At 46.8% G+C, this 20311-nt stretch overlaps 1 protein-coding gene across 1 annotated transcript in view; it reads right to left on the reverse strand.

Moving 5' to 3' along the window:
* Tbc1d9 (TBC1 domain family member 9) overlaps positions 1 to 20311 on the reverse strand; it is a 92436-nt gene that overhangs the window by 46674 nt on the left and 25451 nt on the right. The window contains exon 2 of the mRNA XM_052166350.1: positions 4699 to 4809. Within this exon, the coding sequence (XP_052022310.1) occupies positions 4699 to 4809 (111 nt within the window). The remainder of the gene's footprint in view (positions 1 to 4698; positions 4810 to 20311) is intronic.

The raw sequence follows: 20311 nt of genomic DNA on the forward strand, positions 1-20311 counted from the left end.
AGAGATTTAGCTAAGACAGCTGTTCACTGATAACAGGTTGTTCTGAATTCAGTGGCAAAGCAAACAGCCTTAGATTCTTTAAGGAGAGTATCATGGCGTTAAAGTCTGTTGTGTACACAGCAGGTTGGCACCTTTTAACATTAATGTTGTAAAAGGTTTTATGTACATACAGATTGTTTTCAATGCTGCACCTTTATTTTCATTTGCATTCAAATACTTATGTGCACACATTATATATTTTATAAAATATCTATATTTTTATCTATATTTATCTATATTCTTAGGTCTGAGAGGATTTGATGACTTCTAATGTGCTAGTACAGCTTTGTCCTTTTTAATGCTTTTTTCTTACCTATATTTTATTATCTTTGCAATGAGTATATATGAATTAAAGAAAAAAGCGGAAAAAAATATATTTCTTTTAAGTCATTGTGTTCCTAAATATATAAGAACAGTCCTTGAAGCCGGGCGGTGGTGGTACACACCTTTAATCCCAGCACTTGGGAGGCAGAGACAGGGGGATTTCTGAGTTCAAAGCCAGCCTGGTCTACAGAGTGAGTTCCAGGACAGCCAGAGCTACACAGAGAAACCCTGCCTCGAAAACAAACAAACAAACAAAACCCAGTCCTTGAGGCCTGGTGTGGTTGTGCTTGTTGTTTTGTTCTGAGGTCTGAGGATTGGAGTTCAGTCTCCTAGAACCCACATGGTAGAAGCTGGGCACAGTGGTACAAGTCTGGAATCGCTGTTCTAGGACAGGGAAACATTTGTGAGGCCTGTTGGTTTCTACGCTCGCTCAAAGGTCCTGTCTGCTCGCTGCGTTGTGGCTGCAGCTGCTCGCCGTGCCCACATGTGCGCACCACGGGCACCGCACCACGGGCACCGCGCCACGGATGCGGTGGAACCGTGGGCTGCAATGAGACACGCTAAACCAGATAGTTCCACGTGGGGCTTTATTTAAGATAGGGAAGGGGTAGCGGGCAGGAAGGAAGGGGGGAAGAGAAAAAGAGAGAGAGGAAAGGAGCGCTGCTCAGTTATATACCGGGGGTGACGTAATTACAGGTAAAGGTGGGTTATGGAATTCTGGGTAAACGGCAGCTGTTGCCTTGGCAACAGACCTATACATTGCTTGTATGGCGTCACAAACTTTGCAGGCCTCGGGTACCTACAAGGCCCACTGGCCAGCCAGCACAGCTATCTCACTGGTGGGTTAATGAGCAACAAGGCCACAGAGGCAAGGTTAAAACTTAAGCAATGACAACTTCCATTGCATTCTAGCTCTCACATTCGTGACATGTAAGCACACTGGCACACACATGCACCTGCGCACACACACAAGAACAGTCTTTGAACTACATGGACTGAAACAATAGTTCTTAAAATGTCGTTCAACTTCCACACGGTCTATCTCATGTGGAAAGAAAATTAATAAGCTGTGGGAAATAACTACAGGAGCAGAGCCATTAGCAATGCTTGATTAATCTCTGGGTCTTACAGCTACTGACTGAAAGAATGTGTAACCATGAGGCCAGCTTGGTGCCCCTGACATGGTGCCAGGCAGAGCACAGGGACGTGGCAGTGAGCGTTGAGCCCTACCTGGGGAATGTGAACACTGCCCCTCCCTGCCCTTTCGCACCCCTTCCTGAAAGTCAGCTGATGGACCTGTCAGTTCTGAAACCAAGAAGAGACCTTGACAAGGTTTTGGGTTGGCAAAACAAAGTTAGACTGAAGCAATGGGCAGTCAAGCCAAGGCCCTGTTCGGGACTGTGCAACACGTGAGGTGTCCATCGAACAGTGCAGTTGACAATGCTCCGGGGAAGATAATTACCATGTTAGCAAAAAGCTACATTTATCCACAGGTCCAGAGAATTCCTCTTGTCTGGTTTTCTGACTCAAATCTGAGGCAAATCATACCCAGGATCGACAGTTCAGAGCCCTGCTGATCTGCAGAGAGAGTGGTCCATGCCGAGACATGGATGGTGATGTGGATGGTTGAAGCTCTCCTAACTCAGTTCACTCTCACAGATACACACTGCCACGTGGGATAAGGGTCTGTGATTTTACAGCTTTACAAGGAAGTGAACCTGTCTTTTTTATTGCTGTGAAGAGATACTGTGTCCATGAAAACTCTTATAAAGAAAGACATTTAATTGGGGATGGATTACAGTTCCAGAGGTTCAGTTCATTATCATCATGGTGGGAAGCACGGCAGAGTACAGGCAGACATGGTACTGGAGAATTCTACATCTTCATCCATAGGCAGGAGGAGACTCTGAACCACATTGGGCATAGCTTGAGCATCTGGAAACCTCAGAGCCCTCCCATACAGTGACAGATGTCCTCCAACAAGGACACACCTCCTAATGGGGCCACTCCCTATGGGCCAGCATTTAAGCACATGAGTCTGGGGGGGGGGGCATTCCTATTTAAACCACCCTAGAACCCAATTTTCTCTTGAAGTTTCTTGTACAGTAGTTCATGAAATGTATATAAATGTAAAAGCCTCTGACAGATTTCCCTACCAATTGTCAACTTTGCACTTTAACATTAAGATTATAAGCGGAAAACTCAGTGTACTGAGGAAATGTTTGTGGGGTAGAAGCTTCTATTTTTAAAATTAGTAATTCAGATTTCAAACATTAAGTTGGAACAAATTGAAAATCATTAAGAAAGAATAATTAGGTGGGTGGCTGGTACTTTGAAATGCTTGTCACTTCCTTGGAGTGTTCTGTAAGGAAATTCTGGGCTATCTCTATGGATAATCAATACACATAAAAGATGAAGCTATCCTGGGTGTATTACAATGAGGTCGTGCAGTTGTGACAGGTACTACTTAGTAGAAAAGAAGAGGTGCATCTCTTGGGGGTATAAATTATGCCACCAGCAATTACAGCCTACTATTCCTCAGCCTTGGCCCAGCAGATAACTAGGGAACAACTCAGCTTTGTAGATCTAGGTTCCACCCCATGTGAGTGTTCATGGAAGAGCTGCTCTGTGGAATGTCTACGCCCCCAAAGCCAACAGAATGAAGAGCCCTGATGTCAGGCGAGCAACAGGAAAGGGACGCCTGTAGGACGAAAGACACTCTGAGGCACAGGGGGCAGCTCTCACATCATCGAAGCCTGCCCTGGGGGACAAGATGCCCTGAAGGCTGTGCAGAGATCCAAGAGCCCCCAGGATCTCTGAAGCATCCAGGAGGCAGTGAGTAAGGAAACAGCCAGAGTCACATCCTCAGAATGTCAAGGGCTATGAGGGTTTTCTGCCATTTTTCTGGGTTTTAGATTGTGTGTGTATATGATCATGAGTATATGGAGGTATACATGCATACACAGATGCATTTACGGGTATGTGTGCATACCTGTGAAAGCCAGGGGACAACCTCGGGTACTGTGCCTCAGGGGCTGCCCAACAGCGTCTCTTACTAGTCTTGAGCAGCCAAAGAGGAGGGAACCCCAGGGATCCGCCTGCCTCTCTGTCTCCGATTCCAGCTTTGTGCACAGCACACCAGCTGTTTTATGTGGATTCTGGGTATTGATTTCCAGTCCTAATAAGGACCATCTCCTCAGCCATCTTGTTGTTAATTCTACCCTCCATGCTCCAGCATCAGCTTTAATATTATTCTAGACTATTTTTTCAACTTTCCCAACCAACTACTGGCACAACCAACAAGATGCTTCCCCCAGCTTCCTGGTACCCATGAAGGCTGGGTTCAACCCAGGATAGTCCCAAGGGGAGCAATCCCACAATGCACCATTACCCTATATCTGTCAAGGCCATCCCAAGCAAGGCATCCTGGGAAACCTTGTCCACAGCCAAGGCAAACCTAAGAGGTTATGACACATAATGTGGTTTACTGATGTGATTCTGGAACAGAGAAAAAATAACATTGGGAAGATCTAAGGAATTCTGAACAAGCTGTGGCCTTCTATATTATATTAATTTGTTTTATTACTGACTGGAGTGGGTTGTTAATAAGAGTAGGAATGAAGGTGGTCAGAGGCATGGGGTAGGTCTTTGAGCTAGGTGTTCAATTTTCCTATAGTGCAAAACTATTCTAAAAGTAGAGGCTAGCAACAAAAAAAACCTAAAAGATGACAAAATAAATTAATAAAACAGAACAGCAAACTGACACTCTTGCTTATTTTACTTGCCTAAGTAACCAGTGAATGTAAGGGTTTTAGCCCTACTGTGAGGCGAAGCACTATCTTGGTACAGTGAGCACTGGACACCACAGAGACCACCTGAAGAGATAATAATGTCACTTACACAGCGACTGCGCTGATACATCCGGGGTCGCTAACTAAGCGCATCTACACCTCCCGCAAGCTTCCCTTGCAGTTAGTGAGGTCCTCTGAGCGGTTCTGGTGAGCTGACACGTTGAGTGTGTGCTACTTGTGGCTGAGGAAGGAAGTGCACTCAGCTGGGCCACACCTTTCACTCCTCCCTGGCAAGCCGACCTTCGAATTGTGTGTGTGTTCCTTCACCTCTAGCTGGAGACTGTAGGACCCCACTGAGACTTCAGAGTGAGAAATTTCACCGTGTAAGCACATCAACACTTTGGTGCTAAGGTGACCAAGGTTCATTACCCTAAACTGACAAAAGCTTGCGTTTAACAAGCACATTCCTTCCAAAGCTGCTGCTACTTGGAAGGTTTTTTTTTTTTTCCTTCTCAAATGTGCATCACAGAATACTGGGACTTACCACAGGCAATGGTCCAATAGACTAGAGAGTCTGGAGTCTGATAAAGGATTCGGTACGGTGCGACACGGGCACTGGAGTCCAATACCACATCGAGGGTACCCACGAGGAGGCCTGAAGATGGAGAAGCGGGGAACAGGTCAGGATTTCCAGGGCATAATCCTGCATCATCAGACAGTGTGAACGCGGCCCCCAGCTGCATCTCCTGACAGACCCGCCTCTCACCCTGGCACCTTTGCCTTTGTCAGGGCACCTTACACCTAAGTTTTCATTGTACAGGATGTTGGCTCTAATTACTTATTTCAGACATCTCCAAGAGGAACTGAAGCTGAAAAATGGAAGGCGTCCCAAGAACATAAAGCTAAAATCCCAGCACAGAACCTGGCACATCGCGTTTTCTGTGGGTGCCTGTTACTAACAGGGAAGGCTGGAAGTGTCACACGCTGGAGTCCCTGCTCTAGCCATCTGTATGTCTGCTGCATTCCCCTTAGGGGAGAAACTGGACAAAGCTTTAGGAACCGAACAGGAGCATCTGACTCGGTTTACCCGGGCGCTCCACCTGTATTTTAATCGCCAAACTTTTCTTTTGTCCTGAAGAATTTAGTACAACTCAGTTCTAACTACCAGCTTTCTACCGGGTGCAAGACAAATTCTGAGAATAAAGTCTGTGGGCGCCCGTAATGGAGGAGAGAGTGGCGCTGCTTCCGGTGAGCAGGTGTGAGGCACTGTCCCACATGTCTTGGCCGTCTGTGACATCCTCATTATAGTCAGAAGTCACAGGAGCTGGCTCAGAACTCTGAAATGACACATCAGTAAGGCTGAGGGGGCTCTAAAGGATCGTGAGGCCCTTGTACCTTCCCTCCTTTTGTTCCCTGTGAGGCACGCAATTTCTTGTGATGTGCTCTTACACATCAGGGTAGATCTATCTGATAGGTAGTGGGGTAAATAAACCTTATGTTTTATAAGGTAAATTATAATGACTCAAGCAATTTAAATGTCTCTAATTAGCCCAAAGAAACACAGCGCACCTCGTAGTAGGACTTGGATTCAGAAGGGCAGTTAAAGACTCAGAACAGCTACGTAACCTTAGGGCATGATACTTTGTATTTAATTTGTATTTTTCTGTTGTGTGTGGAGGGAGGTATTGAGACAAGAGCTCCAGGTGCCGCCCCAGCCGGCCTCAAACTCAGACTGAAGACAGCTTCATTCTGGAGGGGACCCTCTTTCCTCTGCCTCTCATCTTGTGCAGTTTTGGCTGTATACAAGGCAACATTTTCAAACTGGTTTCTCCGTTATGGAAAGGTGGGGGTGGGGAGGTGATATCGAGTCACTAGCTAGTTTCTGAGGACTGAGGGAGCAGGAACTAATGCAAGGCTGGCTGTTTACTTTTATGTAAGTGTGTAGGTTTTCTAGGAATGGCATTGGGCCACGTAACAGTGGTGGCTGCTGGGAGGAGGAGACTGAGATCCAGCTACTGCTGGCTTCATCAGTAAGCCTCCAGAAAGCAGGCAAGCTTGGGGCGGTCCACATAAACCTGCCAGGAAGCTCTGTTGAGGCAGAGGTTGTGTGTTGTACAGGAAAAACCACCCCTGGGCTCCCCTGATGACGCTTCCCAGCTTTGTCTTGGGCTTTGTTTCTGACCACACCAAACAGCACCTTGGCACACACAATGCCCCGCAAACCACCTCTGCTTGGTTTTGGTAGCTTGAGTGTTAGACAGCTCAGAGCCAGGTCTGAACGGGTCCTAGCCGCTCTGGTGGAGTTGGGCAAGCCATTTAGCTCCATATTGGTTTGATTTCCTCAGCTGTAAAGTGACCACTGCAGCACATGTCTTCCTGAACCATTAGTTAAGAAGCCTACGTGAGGTAGACCAAGGCCTACGTCCGTCCTTGGTCACTGTGCAAGGGCAAAGCGTCCACTTAGACTCCCTGCAGACCACACTGATCATCAGCTCACCTGAACATATCATGGGGAAAACATTTTTTTTCCTAAAGTGGAAATTATTTCTCTCCAAATTAGATAAAAGATGTTAAAACTCTTTTAAAAATAAAAATAAAATGTGTGGATCCCACAGAGTTTGGGCTAGGTTTCCACGCAACACCACCCACGAGTGCATTTTTGTTACAAGTGCATTTTTTGTTTGCTTTACTGTGACTCAAATTTTCTGAAGCTCTCTGGCTGTTTTTTTATCAACCACAGGTGGGAAAGTGGAGCAAGGTCTATCAACAGGAGAGGCAGAAAGCAAGGCTGGTTGAGAAAAGCGGTTTTCCTCCTGGGCTAGCTAGAAATCACGTAGGTGATGGTCAGGATCCATGTTAGCCAGGAATCCAGGAATCCAGCTGTATCAATAACAACTGCATGTTTACTACATCGATTTCTTCTTCCGTCCAAAGAAGCGACAATGCCCTGCCGTCGCCCGCAACTCTTACATGCCTGTTTTCAGACGTGTGGACTTCGGTTCAGGGATGGAGAGCTAGAGCAAGGATCTGCTCCTGTCTAATGGGCTTCTGTGCCTTCTGAGCATTGTTATACAGAGACACCTTCCGGTGGAGAGCAGTGCACGCTGGCAGCCCTGGGCCTGAAGCGCTTCACTCCCTGCCTCCAAGACCCTGCCTCCAGGATTCAGCCACTCCATCTTTGTCGGGTCACTAACTAAAACCCCAATATCAGAAGGTTAATTCCAGCACCAGGCATAAGTAAGAGACACAGAAGATGGAACTGCTTCGTGCAGAACCCTACTAGGGCTGACTGGAATTGTCCGATCATCGTCTCCAAGTCTGTCTTCATCCTAGCACCACCAACTCCACTAAGAACTAGATGAAAACTAATGAATACTTAACGTATAAAAATACACAAATACTTATCGCAAGGTCCATGCTGAAACATTTGATATAAGCAGCATAATATTGGGATATCCTATCAAATGAAAAATTTAAGACAGCTGGTTTTTGCATGGAAATTCAAAGTAGTAGATATTCAAACCGAGAACACTGCAAACTGGGCCGTGCTGTTGGCCACTCCAGTGGATAAATACACATTTTCCGTGTTCACCAAAATCTCAGGCCTTCTCATGCCTTTGTCAATGACCGGATTGTTTTTTAGTATTTATCTCATTTTTATTACATGTGCGTGTCTGTGTGTGGATGAGAGTGCAGGTGTCTACAGGTCAGAAGGAAGTGTCAGATCTCCTGGAGCTGGGGCTACAGGTGACTATGAGGCATCTGACGTGGGTGCTGGGATCTGAATTCAGGTCCTCTGCAAAAGCGGTGTGTGACCCTAACCACTGAGCTATCTCTCTAGCTCCACACTGACCATGATTTCATCCCTTTTGTATTCTCCCTGTTCTCATCTCTCTTGCTACCTCTTTCTAGCTTGACTCCCTCCGTCTCTGTCTCTCTGTCTCTTTCTCCCTCCCTCCATCACTTCTGTCCCCACAGTGCTGACTGCATTTCTCTGAGAATCTCTGTACACCTTGCCTGGCACATCTCTGGCCCTTCTCAAGGGGAGTTTCTTGACTGTTGTGTCTAATAGATTCTTCAGGGCCCACAGATTCAGCACTCTGATTGGAGTCAGAATGTCCTGGGCATGTGTTTGATAGAGAAATAAACTAGGCATTTTTAAAAGTCTAAGTAAATTAAACTCATGCTGTCTAAGCTTGATTGATACAAGCCAAGATTCCTGTATCTACCTCTGCTCACTTAGAGTCTTGGAAGATGGGTAATGTGGTCTAAGGAAGAGACAGATCTAGCAAGAGACAGGGAAAGTGGGGAGGAAGAGAGGGACGGAGGAAAGGAAGGAAAAGAAGAGGAGGAGAAGAGGAAGAAAAAGAAGGAGGAGGAAGAAAAGGAGGAAGAAGAAGAAGAGGAAGAAGAAGAAGAAGGAAAAGAAGAGGAGGAGGAGAAGAGGGAGGAGAAGAAGACGAAGAAGACGAAGAAGAAGGAAAAGAGGAGGAGGAGGAGGAGAAGAAGAAGAAGAAGCAGCAGCAGTGATAAGCAATGATCAGGATTTTCTTAGAAGTCTTTTTACTCAGAGCTCTGAAGTCGCTGTCACAACACTCCACCATCATTATCTCCCACACAAAGCGCTGTTTGAACAGCTGCTCTAGTCAGCTATTTCTGGTGTTAAACAATCTTTGATCGCCTGAGATAACGAAGCCAAATTATGACCCTCAAAATAACCATTGTCTGCGTCTTCTGCCTCAGCTCAGGAGCATCTTACCAAGCAGCAGGAAACTCGAAAACAGCAGGGAAGCGGTGCACCTAACCTTGGTCAAGGTGACTGGAGGGTCTGTGGTCATGGTCACCTCCACGTTTGGAGCAGATGGCGGAACTAGTGCATGGTGGCTGGTCTACAATGCTGCGGAAGATGCCCCCATGGGGGAGGGGCAGGGATGTGTCAGCAGAGTGTGTGTGTCATTGGAAGGTGCTAGTGACATCCATTGATCTATTTGCGGATGATCACAGGCAGCTTCACACAAGGCTGGGAGGGAACTGAAGCTCGCACAGGTCCCCCACCTCTTTCTTCTTATGACAGTGAGAAGGGCTCAGACTTGGCTTGCGCCCAGGCCATGCGTTTCCTCCATGTCTCTGTGTTACTACTTCCAGGCACAGAAAGAACAATAGCACCTACCCTAGAGAGATGCTGAAGATGTGACAAAGTATTGTTTAATAGGATATTACATGCCATAGAGAAGTATTAAGAACTTGGAAATACGTGGTTCATTCCTGGTGTGGGTTTGTGTCTTCAAGGGAAGACAGTGTAGCTAGCACACACAGTGGGGTGCTTCTGTGGCCCTACAACCCTAGCGCTTTCTTCAGACCCTTATATCACATTTGTTGGCCCATGTGTATGTGCGTGTGTTAATGTATATGTATGATATATATGTATGTATGGTATATATACCATACATACCCTGGGGGCTGGGAATACAGCTCGGTTTAAGTGTGCCTGCCACACAGGTGCCTGGATCCACTGCTCCCTAAAAATGCACCACAATGACAGCACACATCTGTAATCCCAGGTGGAGGTGAGGGGATGGGAAGTCCAAGGTCATTCTAAGTTATCTAGTGATGTCCAGAACAAATCACCAGCAACAACAAGGAAGGGAGACTGCTCACTTTCCTTATATGATAATTTTTAAATTTCCTAACACATTTTATTAGCTTACTTTTATCCTGTAACATTTCCCTACATAACTATGCCATGACATTTACTTTCCTAGGAAACGCCATTTGAACTTACCTCCCCCCCCTTTTCAATAACAGTTATGCAGTCATACCCTGGATAATAAATCTTAAGGCACCTGAATACATTTCTTTGGAATGGATTCTCTGGATGCCAGAGTAAGTGTATTGCTAAATTTTATTAGATATTACAGAACTATTCTTAAAGGTGGCCATGCTGATTTTAGTCTATCAAAGAACCTGACAGTGTCTGTTTCCCCATGACACCTCCAACTAGACTTATTTGGTTTTCAGCCAATCTAAACGGTAAAAACAATGGTATCTACATGCTGTGCGTTCCAGCTTGCATGTCTCTGGTTATTCAGCTGCCGAGTACATCTGCCTGTTCCTTCCCAGTGCATAACCTGCCATTCCTCCCATGCTGCCGTTTGTTGAGGATCAGGTTGGACCTTCTGAGTCTGTTCACCTTCAGAGACCTTGACTGGCACACACAGTCCATTTCTATGCGTGTCAGCCAGTGTCCGTTTATCATCCTAAAGCTAGAGAAACAGTATGCCCAGGTTTCCACTTTAGATTGGTGTGAGCAGCCCACGTCTGTCTTCACAGAAGGTCTCCAGGCTGCACCTTATTCTAGCTGCCCCTCCCTGCATGTAAACGATTGCTCCCAGGACGTCTTAGCACTTATACAGGCAACATGATACAGCACAGAACGTAATTAAAGAAAACCTAGGAGAGCCCACCGGATAGATTCGCCAGGAGGTCAGTTTTACATTCCTTTCAGAGAGGTTCCGGTGCCTGCTGATTTGTTTTTAATGTCTTCAAGGCATGGCCCGGCTAGTGTGTGTCGGGTGATCTGACATTTTCGTTCTTTATTTATTTTCTCCTTCCTAGTTTACTTCTACATCTCTCAGTACGAGGTTTAGCCAGCGTATGGGTGTTGGCATGGAGTCAAGGCTCCTTCCTCCTCACAGTTACCTGGCAACAGCCAGGTGTGCCTGACTCACTGTAAAAGGGGATGCTTGCCCCTCAGTCAGCTCTACTCTTTCTTGCTCCTGCTCCTCACTCTCTCTCCACAGCCTGGCCTCTCCTCCTCCTCCTCCTCCTCCTCCTCCTCCTCCTCCTCCTCAACTTCCTCTTCCTCCTCCTCTTCTTCTTCCTTCTCTCTTTCTCTCTCTCTGTCTCTCTGTCTCTCTCCCTTTCTCTTTCTCTTCTACCCTCTCAACTTTCCTCTCCATTCCTTGAATAAACTCTATTCTGTACTATACAGTCATATGTCTGCTCCCTCAGGGGGAAGGGATGCCTCAGCATGGGCCCGAAGAGGCACCCCTCCCCCCACACCTTACCCAGCCTCCACCAAACATACCTCTCCTATCTTTTTATAAAATACAACAGGTACTTCTCCTTTTCAGTAGTCCTCCTAGGTCAACATCCAGTGTGACCCACCCCCAAGTGTCTTGGTAATTAACCGCTCCCTCTTCTGGGCTTTGGCATCCACATTTCGCTTTAGACTACTCTGGGAATTAGCGCATCATTTGCCAATTGAAAGATCCTTAAGTATTATTTTCTTCCTGTGAGTTCTATGAGGGAAAGCACTCAGCTTGACATTTCCAAATCATAATCAGAACATGGTGCTGGCCGTTAGCGGGGTGTCCAAAACAAAAGAACGCCCAGTTTTCAGATGGACATTAGCAGAAGTCAAGGGTTGCTTCCAAATGCACTCATCTTCAGAGCAGTGCTCAGCAGAACAAATTTTAACAAGTCTGCCTTAAATAATTGAAAATGAAAGATCACGAATTCAAAGGAGACTTGACATAGGAAGACCAGAAGAAACTATTTAAAAGAGGTGGTATTCAAATGTGTGTGAAGAAATCATTTTCTCTAATGTCAGCATTAGATTGAGATTGATCTGTAATTAATTGGGTCAAAAGCAGAGAATTTTAGGGAAAAGACAATTGAAAAAGCACAGTTGAGTTACAACAAAAAAGAGTTGTAAAAAGCTTATGGTCTTCTGTCGGCAGGTTTCACAGCTGTGCTTTAGCTGCATTCAGGTGAGAGCCCAGTGGTAAGCAGTTGGCAGCAAAAGCAAAACAAAAGCCTTCGGAGCGCAAACTAGCCCGTTGACAGGCGTGTTCTCCATACACAGGCAGTTTTCGGAGCTTCCTGGCGAGGGCTGGGACCAGGGCAAAGGTGCAGGGATCGGCTGCCAGGAGCCCTGGGCTTGCGCCCTGAGCACCAACGGCCCCCTGACCATGCACGCACCTGGGTTCATGATGGCCCCAGAGACCAAAGTGGCCGACAATGTGGTGCAGGCTGGAGAAGGGACAGAGGCAATGACCGTCCTCTGTGTGAAGGGGTGAGAGGTTCAGAGAGAGACTTGTCACAAGGATGGCTGAGGCAAGAAATGGGGTCACCATTTCTTGTTTCCCTCTGTTTCATAACCTGCAACATATGAATTATTTTCAAGTTTATGTGCTAGTGGGCATAAAGGAACGAATTAAAAGGCGATGGGAAAGTGTGGACCCAGTCTCAGGACTCAGGGTGGAACAGTCTGAGGACAATTTTCTGGTCTTAAATATCATCTATTGCCCCACTCCTGGTATCTTCTGAGAAAAGAGCTCTCTACAGCCCATCTTAGCATCAACTGCTTCCCATGACATCACGCTAGCTATGGATCTAACAGGATGGTCTTAAGGAAAAGTGTGGTCATTGTGACATTTTGTCACAGCAATAGAAAAGTAGCTAAGACTTTACAAAATGCAGCAGTAAAAACAAAAAACAAAAAAAACCAAAAACAAAACAAAAAAAACAAACATGACATAAAAAGAGAGCAACCAGGTTTTATTGTTAAATTCAACAGATGAATTTCTAGATGCTCAGCCTCAAGGGAGCAAAACAATAGGAAACAGTTGTAAGACATGTCTTTTAAATGCTACTAACCTAGCCAAGTATGGCGGTGCATACCGCCAACGTGGCACTCAGAAGACTAAGGCGAGAGGACCCTCGCTTTGAGGTAAGCGAGGGGGGCGGGCATGTAGTGAGATACTATCTCAAAAGTAATAGTAACAAACTAAACACATACCACTAAACAGAGGAAAGGAAAGCTCTAGAACAGTGGTTCCCAACCTTCCTAACACTGGAGCCCTTTAATACAGTTCCTCAGGTGGTGGTGACTCCAACCATTAAGTTATTTCATTCTACTTCATACCTATAATTTTGCTACTGTTACGAATTGTAATGTAAATATCAGATATGCAGCTCCCTAACATTTTGTGAAAGGGTCATTTAATCACCCTCCCTCATGAGTGACTGTGAACCACAGGTTGAGAACCACTGCGCTAGCACAACCGGTTTCTCCGGAGTCTGCTTATTAGACTCATATGCACAGAAGAGCGGAGGAGTGGCCCCTGGTTCTGGAAAGACTCAGTGTAGCAGTATAGAGCAATACCAGAACAGAGAAGTGGGAAGGGGTGGATGGGGGAACAGGGGAAGGGAAGAAGGCTTATGGGACTTTTGGGGAGTGGGGAGCCAGAAAAGGGGAAATCATTTGAAATGTAAATAAAAACTATATTGAATAAAAAAAAAGAAGAAAAGAAGATGCCTTCAGTTCTATAACTCAGTTTCCAGTCTGAGAAAATATACTGTTCTCAAGATGCAAATGAAAATAAAGCCTACATCACTTCCCAGTCGAGGGCAAGAATACATGAATGGAGGAGAAAGGAGGTTTTTTTCCTTCTGGATGTTGATCGCAGGAGGCACGGTTTTCAAAGTGTTGAAAGAACCTGATCTAGTGTATCGGGTGATCCCCAGAGACCCTTACCTCATCTTGCAAAGAAGGAAGCAGGCTTAAAGAGGTAAGGGCCAGCGAAGGTGGAGCACCCTCTCGGGAGCAGGCCTAAAGAGGCAAGAGGCAGCGCGGGTGGAGCACCCTCGGGGGCTTTTTTGGAAGAACATGGCAAGTGAGCAGTCAGTCGGAGAGCAAGCAGCTCAAGCTCTTCTCTTTCCTGCCTCAAAAGAGAAAGCACAGGCTGGCTTCTGACTAAACAGACAGAGCAGGAGCCTGCCGTCTGACAGCGCTTTGTCTGTGAGCCTTTGGGAGAAAGCCAATGAGTGTGTGCTGCTCCAGGCTCCCAGGACCTTGAGGGCCACGTCTTCCCAAAGAGCTGCTCCAGTCTGCCCAGAAGGACATCCTTCTAAAGTTGCACACTCTGCATTCAATTGCATAAAGGGAAAGCATCTGGAAGGGCTTTTTGCCTTCCCTTTGGGGCAATGACTTAAAGGAATCACTGAAAGACAGCTCAGTGCAAAACCTTGCCTTACATCCTGCCGAGGACCAGTGAGGCCAACCCAGCCCTCACCCTGAACGCAGCTAAGGACAGCTGTGAAACCGGCCTGATGCAAAATCATAAGCTTACTTAAAATATCACGAGACTTTCCCCCTTCTCTTTTGTTGTAACTCAACTGTGCTGTTCGTGAACTTCAGAGATGACAGTGTTGTCACATTGCCAAATGGTTGGACGTGCCCGACTGCTGTGTCATTGGCAGGGCCCAGCATACAAAGGGGTGTGTCCTGCAGCTAGAGGGATGGCTCTGTCAGTACAGTACTTAATGCAAGCACAAGGCTCAGAGCTCAGATCTGAGGGCCCTGTGTAAAAAGTCAGCAAGTGTCTGTAACTCCAGAGCTGGAAAAGCAGACACAGAAAGACGCTGAGGGCTTGCAGACCAGTCCGTCCAGCCAAACTGGCTACTTCAGATTCAGTAAGAGACCTTGTCTCAGAAGCCAAAGGCCATGGAGGAATACACCAGACACCAACTCCTGGCAACACACACACACTGCAGAGGGAGGGAGGGATGGTGGCAGCAGGGTTGTGGATCTCTGTTAGAAACATTTTCCAAAATGGCATCATCAGGACATTAAAACAATGAGCAGGTACCTCTGCCCAGATGGTTCCTCAGGAAGCAGCCCCGACCCCAACTGGTGATCCCACATCCCACAAACGAGCTTGCTGACCTCTGCCTTTCAATCGGGAGCACAGACCAATGCGCTGACAGGACTGAAGTCACGTAAGGGTATCACGGGTATGGGCTGGTGGCAGCAGCCAGGGAGGGGACAGCTGCTGGGTAAACTACAGTGGCCTCCATCTGCGCAGCAGGAAGGCGTGCTGATTCTCAGCCTGTTTATGGGCAGGTTTGAAACCTGACACTGATCCTCCCGGCCAGCCAGCCAGGGTCAGCTTGGAAGTGATAGGAGAGGAGCTTCTGGCGCTGAGGCTCAAACTCCATCTTAGAGGTGAGAACAACTCTTCCTGGATGCCCGTGGGGCTGATGCTTCCCAGCCCCGGACTCTCATGGGGTGACATATACAAGAGCCATTGTAGCCGGGCAGTGGTGGTGCACGCCTGTAAATCCCAGCACTCTGGGAGGCAGAGGCAAGTGGATTTCTGAGTTTGAGGCTAGCCTGGTCTACAGAGTGAGTTCCATTGTATCAAACTCTCTCCTAACATTAAAGAGCTTCTGTCTCAGAAAATCTGACAGCATCGGATTAGCCATAGAACACAACCCCCATAAGGAAATACTGTTGGCGTTGTAGACATCACCGTCATCACCATCAGGTTCCTCTGTGTAGCCCTGGCTGTCCTATAACTCGCTCTGCACACCAGGCTGGCCCAAGTGCTCAGACTAAAGGTGTGCACCACCATGTCCTGCGTAATTAAATGTTATGAAGCAGAGTAGTGCTGAATTGAAAGCTAACTTAAAATGTGGAAATCGGTAGTTCTCAACCTGCGCATGTGACTGGGGGTCACACAATTGGCCCTTTCACAGGGGTCGCCTAAGACCATCAGAAAACACAGATATTTATATTTATGATTTGTGACAGCAGCAAAATTACCTATATGAAGTAGCAATATTTTGTTAGGTAAGAGTCACCACAATGTAAGGAACTGTATTAAAGGGTTGCAGCATGAGGAAGGTTGAGAACCACACTGGAAATAAATCACAGTATATCTATAACAATACTAAGACATTATTTAATGACATGGTGAAATGCACCTACTATGTTACAGGGGGTGGGGAGGGGAAGCAAACCAAACCTAAAACTAATATTTGTTTTGTTATGACCTAATTTGTCAAAAAATATCACTTGTGTTAAAAAGCATGAAGTACATGTCATATAAAGATTATAAAAACAGACTTAAATATTAACATTAGGGGATGGAATAAGGATTTTGAAGTGTTCTGGAGTCTGGGTTCTTGAGGTTCAGTCTGCTGTCAGTAGTGTAAGGCTAAATTCCGTGCCCGCACCCCAAGGTCAGTTGCCTCAAGTCTAGCTGTGAGTTGCCAGCTTTTGTTGTGTAGACCTCGCTCCTTAATGGAAGACTATTGGTTGGATGCAGACGCCTACAGCCTATAGCCAGGCAGAAGGTGGGGCTTCCATTCCTGGGCTTGGAGCCTGAGGCAGAAACCACAGGAGAAGAAAGGAACTCTGGGAAGACCAAAGGGGAAGATCCTTTTGCCAGGAGTCAAGGCAGGAGACAGAAAGTTCTATGGGCCTGGAAGGTACAGTTAGCCACACGGCTGGAGCTGGCCTAGTGATCAGGTTAACTTAGCTGAGCTAGCTCAGAGTCTGCCCAGCTAACTAAACTTTCAAATACTAAATACTAAAATACTCTGTGTGGTTATTGGGAACTAGCTGGTTAAGGAATAACTGCTGCTGTAATTTCCAGGATTACTTAATATCTACAGAATATTAATAATCATTAATTTACACTGGCTTTTTAAACATTTTTCAAGGGCCAGAGACATGGCAGAGAACCCAAATTCTGTCTCAGCACACACAGTGGGAAGTTTATGACTCCCTGTGACCCAAACTCGAAGGGGTTCAATTCCTTTTGCTATCCACAAGGTGTGTGTGCATACGGGGCTGGGGACACACACACACACACACACTCTCGCATATGTGCACGCACGCACCCACACATTAAATAAACAAACCTCAAATGTTCACTTAGTACTTTATAATGAGAAAGCAGATAATTAACATTTTCTAACCATACAGGTTACACTGTCCCTCAGGGAGATCACACCATCAAGTACACACAAGGTTGCTGCGTTTACAATGATTGCGGCTGCCTAAAGCAACCATCGATCAGCAATCTTACTACCAGGAAGCCGGGGAGGTGTCTCAGATGGTAGCATTTGCCTAGCTTTCAGGAAGCTCTGAATTCAATGCAAGCATTGCAAAAACTAGGCACCTGACAGTGTACGCGCCACACGCCTGTAATCCTAGCATTAGGGAGAAGTGTGTGTGTATGTGTGTGTGTGTGTGTGTGTGTGTGTGTAAAGTTCAAGGTTATCCTCCACTACATAGTTTGAGCTTACCCTAGGCTATATGTAACATGAAAGTACCTGAGTAACGGAGCAGCATCTCCCAAGCATGCTCACCTCCCCTGGTGCGTGCAGTTCAGAGCGCATGTCCATCTGCACAGCCCAGTCGTGGGTGCTGGGTGTTTCCTGGCTTGCTTGCTAAGTTTTAAAAGCTACAAAAATTATGTGAATGGAGCGAATTACAACATTCCCACCGCTGTGTATTCATTAAATGTGCAGTCTTTGGGCTGCAACACATCAACAAAGAGAAAGTTCCCTGTGCTCACATCAGTTCAGGAAACTTCTAGGAACATGGACACCAAACTGTGACGGATGGCTGCCTTCACTGTGGTGGGAGAATGTGTGTGTGTGTGTGTGTACTTATATACGTGTGTGTATGCTTGTGTGTGTGAATGTCCGTGCATTCAAATGTGGAGTCAAGAAGATGGCTGTTGGTGTAGCGTCTTTCTCCATCACTGCCCACCTCATTTCCCGGAACAGAGCTCTATGCTGTGTTTGGAGCCCATACTTACCGCTAGCTGGGATGTTGAGCACAGGGCCCCTCCTGCCTCCGCCTTCCAGCACCAGGGTTACAAACATGTTCTTATTTGCCCAGCTTCTTACGTGTGGCTGGGGATCTGAACTCAGGTCCTGACTTCACCAACTGAGTCATCTCCTCCCTCCCCCCAAACCACATTTTTGACCTTGTAGTGATGCGTTGTTATTTATCTGCATGTGTGGATTTGTCTGGTGTGCATGTATAAGGTAGGCGTGCATGCACATACATGTACACATGTTTGTAGAAGCCAGGAGACAGCTTCAGGTGTCACCCTCAAGGACGTGGCCACTTCCTTTGAGACAGGGTTTCTCCGTGGACTGGGCTTCACTAATTAGACAAGGCTGGCTGTCCAGGGATCCTCTTGGCCTCCCCAGCGCTGGGCATGCGCACTTGTTACCCCACCTGCCTCTTTCTGTTAGTGCTGAGGATTAGCTTGGTCCTGGGCATGCACACTTGTTACCCCACCTGCCTCTTTCTGTTAGTGCAGAGGATTAGCTTGGTCCTCGGGGTTTATTTGTGAGGTAAGCACTTTACCCATTAAGCTATCTCTCCTGCTGTATTCTAGGGATCAATTGTTACACTGCCAAAATTGTCATAACTAATTTTATGATTATGAAATGTGTACATTATAACAGGATAGTACAGAAATAGGCTACCAAACACCCTAACAAAGAACCTGCTGTGAGAGTTTATCAGCAACGTCAAGGAGATTGGCTCCTACTACTTTCCGTATGAGTTCCCTAAGATCTGGCAACCCCTAGAGTAATTACTGCGAACGGACCTGGGGAGGTGATGTGTCATAGTCTGTAGAATAGGCTGCCTTGGACCAGGACACAACCGGAACAGACAAAGGACTGGTCGGTAGTCTCAAGTAAAGAGAGAAGGCGCCCATCCTGCTACCCTCTGAGGGATGTTAGCGGAGATACCGGAAGAAAACAGCCACGTGGCTATAGGAAGTAGACTGGAAAGGACTGCGAACACAACAGAACACAGCAAGCCGGGTAATAGACGCAGATGCTGAAGGCAGAAATCAGGCACTGAGGATGCCAGCCCTGAAGGGGATCGTGTGGCATCCTGCGAACCAAAAAGCTGGAGTAGAAAGGCTCTTCCGGCCGGGAGGTGGTGGCGCACACCTTTAATCCCAGCACTTGGGAGGCAGAGGCAGGCAGATTTCTGAGTTCGAGGCCAGCCTGGTCTACAGAGTGAGTTCCAGGACAGCCAGGGCTACACAGAGAAACCTTGTCTCAGGGAAAAAAAAACAAAAACAAAAGAAAAAAAAGCGCTACTTCCGCCCATCTGTCTCCTGTGGTCCCTTTGGTGTTCCAGATCTGGCTCTCAGTCCAGGTATCCTAGCAACCAAACCCAAGTAATTGGATTCAAAATAACTTGAATGAGTCCCTGTTTAGTGTTATACTCAGAACCCAAATAAAGCCCAAATATCCCCTGTGGCCCCACCGGCCTTTTTTGGGGTGCGTGCCCCTCCAGGTGCCCAGTACAAGCCATCATTTAACAATCTGCTTCCCAGCTTTGTGACCAAATATCCTCAAAGTTAACCCAGCCGCGCTGTTTCCAGGAGGAGACAGAGCAGCAGTTTGCGGCATGAAGGGAGTCTTCCTTGACCTCAGCACACTGCACCTGCGCTCTCTCTCTCTCTCTCTCTCTCTCTCTCTCTCTCTCTCTCTCTCTCTCTCTCTCTCTCTCTCTCTCTCCCACACACACACACACACCCCGCTCCCCCCGGAAGAGCTCTGGCTCTGGGAGTCTCAAGTGAAGGGATGCTTCACCTGGAAGAGGATAAGCAAGAGCAGTCTCCATCAAAGGCCTACATAGAGTTCCAACACAGAAAATGGGAGCAGGAAAAAGACCACAGCTCCCATTTTCTGTGGGAAAATGGGGTATAAGGAGCAAGATGGCGGCTCAGAGGCGGGGTCTGTGACTAGTCCCACCCTTCTCATGGGCCGCTAAGGTAACATCAGTAGTTTTCAGTATCTGAAAATGACCCAAACAGGTCGTTGAGTTCCCTATGGAGCACACTGTACTCAAGTGAGATTCCCTAAGAAGTTGTCCAGGCTGACCTAAAAACACCTGTAAGTTATTTGGAAATACGCCCACGGTTTCCAGAACTCAGGGTCACTGGCGTGCGAAAATGGTGTGCCCGGTGGAGAAGCATTTATTTCCAAAGTCATTTCAAAATCACTTCTGAGGAAATGTTGTCTGCCCGTGCTGCTTGCTGTAAACCTGTCACCCTGAAGCACGGCAGACCAGCAGCAACGGTTGTGACAGCTGCGGCTGTCTCTCATTGCATAGATCTTCAGCGAGGAAATGGTGAGCGAAGATGAAGGGGGAGGGGGAGGATGCTTTTTGTATTATTGTTTTATTTATGAATGAAGAATTTTCAAGTTAGGAAGACCTTGTTAGGTGGTTTTCAAACCTCAAATTGCATCTTCGACACTAATATTATTAATCTTATTGAGGAAACTGCACCCAGAAATACACACATAGAGTCTAGAAC

The sequence above is a fragment of the Apodemus sylvaticus genome, chromosome 21 (genome assembly GCF_947179515.1).
Source record: "Apodemus sylvaticus chromosome 21, mApoSyl1.1, whole genome shotgun sequence".
Taxonomy (NCBI): domain Eukaryota; kingdom Metazoa; phylum Chordata; class Mammalia; order Rodentia; family Muridae; genus Apodemus; species Apodemus sylvaticus.